The 9,639-nt window shown below is 32.1% G+C and overlaps 1 protein-coding gene across 2 annotated transcripts; it reads left to right on the forward strand.

The window, feature by feature from the left end:
• The first annotated feature begins 2,645 nt into the window (after window positions 1–2,645).
• LOC145319385 (uncharacterized) lies at window positions 2,646–8,664 on the forward strand. 2 transcript variants are annotated; one of them, XM_080161499.1, is made up of 3 exons: window positions 2,646–2,769; window positions 4,340–5,124; window positions 7,920–8,664. In XM_080161499.1, the coding sequence occupies exons 2-3, from the start codon at window positions 4,369–4,371 to the stop codon at window positions 8,016–8,018; spliced, it is 855 nt and encodes a 284-aa protein (XP_080017625.1). In that variant the 5' UTR covers window positions 2,646–2,769; window positions 4,340–4,368; the 3' UTR covers window positions 8,019–8,664. The 2 variants fall into 2 exon arrangements, with proteins under 2 accessions (XP_080017625.1, XP_080017628.1); XM_080161502.1 differs by having other exon boundaries at window positions 2,722–2,817.
• The last annotated feature ends 975 nt before the right edge of the window (window positions 8,665–9,639 follow it).

Consider the following 9,639-nt stretch of genomic DNA (forward strand, 5'->3'; position numbering starts at 1 on the left):
ATAAAAGTGTACACAAATTTGTTGCAAAATTGCCTAAATACGAAATACTGTAAAAGAACATACTTTTATTTTTAGAATTTGTTTAGGGAGATGCTTTTCTTATATTGTACCTTGTTGTCATAGGAAGCATTATTCCAAAAATCAGATGAATAGGTGTAGTGTATCATTCAAAAAGTTGATTATAGAGTTGCTACGCTTTAAGACTTACCTAACTGTTATAGAAATCATCATGCAAAGTTTGAAATTGATAGGACAATTCCAACATGTCTAAAGGAATGAAAAGAGCTATTCGTTACTGCCGGACTTAAGTATTTTCTAAAACAGCCAGGTGGATTTGAATAAGTTGCTTGGCTGCAAAACCCTGCACAACACCGATTGCATGTAGGAATAAACACAGTGCAGTGTAAGAAAGTCATTGAGGACCCTCAGAGATGCGTAGATGTACAAATCAAAGACCAGTAATAAAATTATCCAATCAGAAAATAAAAGGCTGTCTATTTGTTTGTCTGCCTATCACACTGACCCCTCGACAGACTGGAAAAAACATTGTCTAGGTTTATTATCTACTTAAAATTTCTTTATTTTCATAGTAACTTTCATAAACGAGTTTTTACAGATTAAAAAGATGAGCAAATCTATCTAAAAATATTATAGAAACAAAGTAAGTTGAAGATCAAATGTTCAGTGATCATAAGAAAAAAGAAAATGATAAAAAATTGAAATTCACGAAACCCTTACATATCAACATATTGTATCTTGCCTGTAAGACTGACGGACCAAGTAAGTTGTACATTGGAAGCGCGTTGATAAGAGGTATCTGTACCAAAAAAAACAGCAACCTGTCTTTATTAACAGCCGAGAAAATCAGTTTCCCTTCTTAGCCTTAAAGAGTAGCTTTATCTCAAAAATAATGTTCTTGCGCTACACTATGAGTATAATTTTCTGTTAAATGTATAAATCTAAAAGTACTGTACTTGAAAGCTGTAAAAATAACCCTGACTTAAACTAAATAAAATGTTCAGATATAAAAATACCTCAATCAAGGCTGTTTTAGATTTTATTTGCAAATGTTTTAATTAATACAAAGAACTCTTCTTGACTAAACTTTGAAGTAGGATTTGTATTGTGTTCCTAATAATCTAAGGGATCTGTATTCATATTAATGAAGGAGGCAAAAGTAGCCTAAAACCATCTCAAGGCTTAAAGGCTTAGGATTATAAAGTATGTGTGTGCGTGTCTGTCCGTTTAGATCTCGTAAATGACTGACACTTTGACGTTCTACAGTTTACAGGGACGTTCAATATAAGTCCAAACTAGGTTATGATTTAATATGATTGAATCTACGCGACCTTCGAAGGGGTAAGTAAAAATCTTAGATGGGTTGACAACATTTTTTGGCAAAACTCAGTGCACGCCACTGGTTTCTACTCTTATTATGTGTTTAATTAATACAACAAAGTCTACTTATAGAGTATACGTGTGATAATTAGCACAAATGCTTATCTAAAAACCTCAATAATCTTGTAAAATCCAAAATATTTTACATAATTCAAATTTTGCCTCTTCCAATTTGAGAGAAAAGTGTCAATTTTGCATTTTACTGTGTAATTGTTCTCCTATAACAAGGATGGAAATTTCCATGAAAGCTTGTATGCTTCCATCATAAAATATGTTTAATTTCTTTATATCCTGATAATTAAAATATTATTCAATTTGGTTATAAAACAGAAAATTGTTTCATAAAAGGGATATCATATGTTTCTGGAAAATTGTACAAAAGTTAGGCTACAAATATTACGGACAAAAAAATCTTGGATTATATTCCTGCCGTAGTGACAAACTGACATACAGAACCTTGTAAAAGGTATACCTCGCTTTTGATAACTCTCTTCAATTTAGATATATTTCCCCTCTCTAATTAGGGTCACCACACGCACTGTCCCTTTGGCCCACGGCGATCTCACCGCCCCTATTTCCACTCCGCCTCTTGACCTTACAGGGGGGAAGGATTTTGTGGGGAAAGGAGTAAGGTATGTAGAGGTCGCTGGGAGGGGCGGAGCACGTTGCATTGTTTTAATCCTGGGAAGGAGGAAATAGTATTTAGAGTGGGTGATATTTTCTTAATATTTATTATGTTTCTACATAAATCAAATGCTTTGCTAAAATTTAAAGTGTATCAAATTTAAACTAATAAATAACACAATATTATGATTAATGATATTTATAATTCCAACAATTTTGAATAATTTTCTTAGGTAGAATATTTCTTAAATGCCAACAATTTTATAGGGCTACTTTTCATAACAAATTTTCATTTCTAAATTAATTTCTAATCTAATATATATTTTTTTAAAGCAAAACTTCTTTTTAAGTGGCTGTGTCTGACTGTCTTACAAAAAGGCTGATTTGTAACATCCCCTGGAATTCCCTGCCTAAATTTTCCCACTTCACCTATCACTTTCTAACCATTCCTTCTTCTCTACAATTTAACTTTTTCTCTCTTTCTTCTTTTTTCCAATTTCTTCTCTCTGTTCTAATTTCTTTATTCGATTTTGAAAAACAGGCTTGCTACTAATGGACGTTATCGTCTTTGTTTAACGTTTAAAAGTTGGACCACACCCACACACAAAATTTTAAATAAAGTTGACCTGCCTAGGCTGGGAGGAAAGATTGACGGCGTATCCATTGTGTCTTATTGTATCGGAGTCTTGCTGGTGTATCACGGAAGTGCAAATTCGCCAGTCGACTCAAGTCTTCGACTCAGATCAGGTCAGGAGGAAGCGCATTACTCTGTGTCGCAGCTGCTCTTTAACTTGGGTATGTCCGTATGTCTAGTACTATATCTTTCTATTCTGTTAAGAAATTAGAAAAATCTCCCCTGATAAAATGACATTAAAGAGTGATATAGCTTCATGCTTTTTTTTTAATTAAAATCTAATTTTTAACATTTTTTAACTATAAACAATTTATCCAAAAAAAAACTCACACTATTAATGTTCTGATTATCTTGTTATTGCAGCGCTTCTTATGGAAAAAATCAAGTTTTCCTTACTTTTAAAAACCCAGCTCTTAATTTTATTTAAAATTTCTGGTAATCAATTCAAACTTTTTTTTACTGCAAGGGAATTCGGATGCCCTTGAGATATTGATTGAGTAATAAGTATGTTTATCTGATAGAAATTAACATTACTTTATTCATTGGGTTTCCTAACTTCCAGCTTTTAAGAAAATAATTTTTTTCTCATGATAATTTAGTGTCAATTATATTTTTTCCACAAATAAACAACTTGAAATTATGTCCCTTTTTTTTGTTAAAGAAAATGAAAATATAAATTAATATATTTTATATTAAATTAAGATATGTTTTTACATTTTTCAGCACAATTTGACTTTAAATAAAACCCAAGTTATTTCTTTTGCATTTCTATGGTCCAAGTTGACATTTTTACGATCATGAGATAGACAATTTTTTTTTCTCTTTCTCAAAAATTCTGTTTTTTTTCTAATTTATTTCACACAAAATTATCTTTTTGATTGCAAATAAATTTGATAGTAGCTATCTGCATTTTTAAACTTGCAAAAGGTTAAACGATTTTTTCACTCATGATTCTAGTATTTTTATCTAATATTTCAATGGATTTTTGTCTGCCAAAAAATGGCCTCAGACCTGAAAAAAAATAGCCTAAAATCATCTAAATCCAAGAATCTTTTCTAAGAGTAGTAAAAATGCCCCTTCTATTTTGTTTCCCTAAAAATTACTACTTAAATAGTCCAGTTATTCAAGGAAGCTCTTTATAGTATTTCTAAAAAATGACGCAATAATGGCCTACCATTAGTCAATTAAAATGTATACTGGCCTGCCATTTGCAATTTGGTCTGTGTATTGGCCTATCACTGGTCATTTGTATTGTATGCCGTCTTTTTTCTTTACAGGCACTTGAAACAGCTTCCATTTCAGTGGTTTTTTTGTTTGAAACAAGAATAATTATATCTTTATTTTATTATCTTTATAAAAATGATTAAAACTATCAGAAAAAGTTAATATAGGCAATTTTCAATTTAAGACTAAAAAGAAAAACAATTTTTCCGCCTATTTATTACAAGAATGTCATGCTCTGTTGTAAAATAATAAAGCTTCATTTGTAAAATTATATTTCCTGTTGTAAAAACATTTATGCTAATTTCAAAACATATGCTTTACACCCTAATTTGGGCCTATTATTTGTCATTTCTAATTAAAGCTTTTTAAATTTTGTATTAAATTTTCATTTATAATTTTAAGCAATTTCTCAAAGAAACGTTTCAAAGCAGAATTGATATTTTTTTTTCTATCCATTAGAGTTACGGTAGAAGGCAAGACTAGCTACCATGGAGGCCATCAAGAAGAAGATGCAGGCCATGAAGGTCGAGAAGGACAACGCCTGCGACCGTTGTGACGCCTGTGAGGAGGCCAGCAAGGTTGCCAAGCTCAGAGCCGAGAAGGCCGAGGAGGAGGTGCTGGAACTAATGAACAAGGCCCGCCAGCTGGAAACTGAGCTGGACGTCACCACCGAGCGCCTGTCCCTGATCACCCTGCAGCTGGAAGAGAAGGAGAAATCCCTGATGGCCGCTGAGGCTGAGGTCAACGCCCTTAACAGACGTGTCCAGGGTCTCGAGGAGGACCTGGAGAAGACCGAGGAGAAGCTGCTGTTGGCCAACCAGAAGCTGGACAAGGCCGCCACCGCCGCCGACGACTCTGAGCGTATGAAGAAGGTGCTCGCCAACAAGGCCGAAGAGGACGAGAAGAGGATGGCCAAGCTGGAGGAGGAGCTGAAGGACGCCAGAAACCAGGCCGAGGACGCCGACAGAAAGTACGAGGAGGTCGCCAAGAAGCTGCAGCAGTGCGAGACAGAGCTCGAGAGGGCAGAGGAGAGAGCCGAGACTGGAGAGACCAAGATTATGGAGCTCGAGGAGGAGTTGAGAGTTGTCGCCAACAACCTGAAGTCCCTGGAGGTCGCCGAGGAGAAGGCCAACCAGAGAGAACAGTCCTACAAGGAGCAGATCAAGACTCTGACCGCCAGATTGAAGCAGGCCGAGGCCAGAGCCGAATTCGCCGAGAAGTCCGTACAAAAGCTGCAGAAGGAGGTAAGTTGTTTTTCAAATGAAAATTTCGCCTATATACATTATACATATATGTAGGTGTGGTGTAAAAGAAAAAAATAGTTTAATACAGTATTTTTCAAGAAGTGATTTAGATAGGTTTAGTAAATCCCCATTCACAGACGATCCCCTGTTTTATTTATCTCAAAAATATTTTCTTGAAACCTTTTTGAGATATTAAAATATAGAATTATTTGAGATTTGGCTCTGTGTGTAAAAAAATATATTATCCTGAAATTTATAATGCATATTTAAATGAGTTTAAAGTGTGTTAAATCAGATAAAAGTACAATTATTTAAGATAAGATATTTAAGAAGATATTATGTGAGGAATGTGTCCTGTTTCTCTTGTCCTGTCCGTCCATTCCTGTCCATTTTGTCCTTCCCAAGAACTCAATCCAGGTTCTTCTGGCCTCAAACAAAAATTTTATTTGTCGGTGTTCCAAAAATCTTGCAAAAAAATCATTATTTTTTTAATCAACATTTTAGCATAAATAGCATTATTATATAAAAAAAAAAATTTTTAAATACTTTTGGGTTAGGTTAAATAAGGTTCAAAATAGCCTTTCAGGGTGTAACTGCAAAAAAGTCAATTATTTTTCTTGGCTACATTCATTAATTCATGTGTGTGTTTGTGTTGACACCGTAAAACTCTTGAGTCCTTGTCTTTGTGTTTGCATTCTTCAAATTTTATGCATTTTGCACCTCCCTACATTTACTCCTAATATACTCCCATTTTTCACCCATTTACCCCACCTTAAGTTAAGAGATAGGCTCCTAGATGATTTGTTTGTCTGTTAAGCCAATATTTAAAACTTATTTAGAATAAGTAAAACCATGAAATTATCTGTAACTTTAAATAGCTAAAGTAACAAAATTAAATTTAAAAATGATTATTTTAAAAACATAGAATTTTTTTTTTTTTTAATTTCCGCCCATTTTTTCCCCATTTTACTTGTTGAATGCTTTATCTGTTGTGCATTGAATTCTTAAGATTCCACTCTAATCAAGATCTAAAGTGTATGTGTACTTGATACTTGTGCCAGCCACAGCTAGGCTTTCTATTTTACAAAAGTTTTTCTTTAAAATTCTTTAAATTCAATTCCACATTAAAATTAGCCCATGGATATGTGTTAAAATCAGGGCCGCCTGTAATTCTCAGGGAAATCAAATCAACCATTTAAAATTAAAAAAAAAACAGCTGGAAGTCTAAACCTGGTCTAAATATGACAATCCCTTATTTTAAACAAAACGGGTTTAAATTTGAGGCTTAGTCGTGGATGACGTACGGCGGTTGAGCTCTGATTAAAATGTTGCTATGATCTTAATTATTAAACAAATAAATAGTTTTGTCCAAATGTAAGCCATAGTGTGCTGTCATTCTTAGATTTTTTCTATTCTGAGGAAAGATATAAAGCAGTTGCTTTTCTAACAAATTTTTCTTAAAGCAAATGTTTATTGTTAAGCTAAGGGAATTTACTCCTTAATTGAAGTTAAATTTGCTGTTAAATATCACTGTTTAACAAGTAAAATAAAAAACCTTAGAAAATATTGACAAATGAAAATCAAATATAAAATAAGAGTTATAGAAAATCAAAAACAAATCCATAAAAGTTTTTAAAAAGGCAAAATAAAACAATAAATTTAAATCACAAAAGGCAATAAACATCAGTTTAAATGGTCAATAAATTCTAGATGAGATTATTACAGTAGTATTTTCCAAATGTAAATGTGCCAAAATTTTACCCTTACAGCCCTGTAAAACCTTAGTATTTCATGCGATTCAAATGCATATGGCTGATATATTTTTTTTTATTATAGAAGTGAATTTGCTTATAATAATATATAAGTCTTTTACAGGGTAAATATGCCTTGAATATTTATAATTTTTGTTAAGAAAAAAGAGTATATAATTCCCGAATTAATTCAAGCATGTAACTGTCCATCAAATTTTTTCTACAAAAAAAGTCTGCTAAAATCAGATTTCATTACGCCACAAAAAATAAACTCTTAAGTCTAAAAAATATTTGCATTTTCTTCAGGAAATATAAAGAATTTAAGGAGTATTATGTTTATGTTAAAGCTTAGAAAACATATCTTTATTTAAAAACTTACATATGAAAGATACATTTAATTTTTAAAGATACCTTCGATTCCTGAAATGATTTTCTAAACCTTTTTTTGGATAGAGATCAAAAGTTTTTTTTTTGCATATCTTTGTTGTGTAATGCATTTTTAATCATTTATCAGTAGCGACATACACACAAACCCACCCACCACACATCTACACCTCCCCCCTCCCCCTACCCACAGTAAGAAACTTTAAGTCTTGCATAAAGACGTGTAATTAGAATAAACATTTTTTTCCCTGCAATTTGTATAATGGTCAGTTTAGTTTTTTAAAGAACTACTTATCCAGTACTATTTATTTTCACGTGTTTTTTTTACTGAAAAAAACACAAACATTTCAATAGTTACCGCATTTTTAGAGGTTTTAATTTGTTAAAAAAGAGTAAGAAACTGTAATTTGATACTATAGATTTTATTAAAAGTAAAACTTATGGGTTGAGGAGACATTGGGTTAAATTACAAGGATACCTAAAGTTTAATAAGCATGCTCTCTAAATTGCTATATCAAAAACTTAGGTTACCTAATCTTGATTTTTTAGTTTACATTTTCAACCAATAACCTCAACCTACAAAAGGCGTAATTTTGTTTATAATCATTGGGAATATACATCAATCTACCGTTCCTCAGTAACATATTTTTCTTTGTTCAGGTTGACAGGCTTGAGGACGAGCTTGTTGGCGAGCAGGAGAAGTTCAAGGCTATCACCGAGGAGCTCGAGCAGACCTTCGCCGAGATGTCCGGATACTAAACAATCACACACCACCATATTGTATTGCGGGGACCATCAACTACACTGCAGCACACTGTATTGCGGGGCCGAGGCTGAATTTTTGGTTTTTGTCCTTCTTCAGCTACACGCTAATTACTCATATTTATTTTTCATAAAAGAAAATGTTCCGGCCTATTTTACAAAGTGAAATCTCAGTTTTTAAATTTCTGTAAAAATGAATAATTAATTTACACAAATATCTGTAAAAAAAAATTAAATCCCAGAAAAAAGGCAGAAATATGACAGAGATAGAGAGATAAAACAATATCACCTCTCGCATTTTGCATTACATAGATTAGAAACATTCTCAATTTTTAAAACCTTTTCTCTGGGTGCAGTCCTTGACTCTCTTTATCATTAGGATTATATGCATTTCTCATTACTATATTCGTAATCTTTATATCTTAAGCCACAAGAATATGTGTTTTTGTTGTTAAAATTTTATTATGCCACCACGTTGCATTGTTTTTATACTCTTTATTTATCTCTTATGTATAGAAAAATTTAAAATTATTATTGTGTATTACAGTATTGCTTTTGTTAATATTTATTTATAAAAATTTCCTTGGTGCTAACAGTATGGCACTTTATGGAGACTTATTAATAAAAGTTATCAAATTATGAATTTATTTTCGTTTTTACTTAAATAAGGTTGGAATTTATGATAAGATTTTGTTATAAAGGTAGGATAAACTGTAGAAACTGCTTTGAAAGGATTTATATAACAGTCCGGTAGAAAGATCTATTTTTAAGATCTTTATTGTGTATATGTTATGATCGGGACTCGATCCTTTGGCTTTTCAGTTTATTTTTCTAATATAATGATCAAAATTGGAGCAACTAAGCCCCTAGGCCTATAACCTAACACTTATGGAGTCTAAATGCCTTTACTGTATGTATATTACAATTTAATGTCGTTATACTTTAAACCAAAATTTTACATTATGAAGAATATTTTCTTTTTGTATGTTTGAAAAAGTTAAGAATGATTTGAAATTATATTTAACATTTTCGTTTAAGTCAAAACTATTAGGACTTTTTTTTAGAAAGCCACAACCTCAAATTTTTTATATATAGCTGGTCATAATTCAATAATTCCTTGGAATCGATTAAAAAAAGGATAATGATAATAATTATGTTCCAGTTTTAAGTGATATATTTTTAAAAGCTTACCCATGCAGGGAGGCCCTGAATCTAGGGGGCTATCCTCTACTCTTTATATCCTAACCTATTCTGATTCACGAATAACTACACACTTTTTCGATTTATTTTTTTTAAATGGGGAGGTGTGGTTGTGCACATCTAGGCACTTTAAGGGAAAGCGTCGAAAATCTAGGTTTCTCTTGCAAATACACATAAACATTGATATTCAATTTCTGGTGTTGTCTCATAATTTGAATATCATATTATTTTAGCATAAGAACTAAATTTTGTCGATTTAGCGGTTACCGAGAGATGGAAAGACACACATCAAACTACTTTATATTACAGATACGTAACAACATGTCATTATACAAAATGCACTTTTTTTCTTAAGTTTTTGACTAATTTTCTTTTTATTTCTTTTACTTCCTTATTACAAACGGACAAAGATACAGAC

This window comes from Acartia tonsa, chromosome 5, assembly GCF_053477335.1.
Source record: "Acartia tonsa isolate MP-2025a chromosome 5, ASM5347733v1, whole genome shotgun sequence".
Taxonomy (NCBI): domain Eukaryota; kingdom Metazoa; phylum Arthropoda; class Copepoda; order Calanoida; family Acartiidae; genus Acartia; species Acartia tonsa.

Excerpts from the sequence above, each read along its gene's own strand:
- LOC145319385 (XM_080161499.1), top strand. The coding sequence starts at position 4,369 with ATGGAGGCCATCAAGAAGAAGATGCAGGCCATGAAGGTCGAGAAGGAC. Across the intron at positions 5,125-7,919 it reads TACAAAAGCTGCAGAAGGAG|GTTGACAGGCTTGAGGACGA; the intron begins GTAAGTTGTTTT and ends TTCTTTGTTCAG.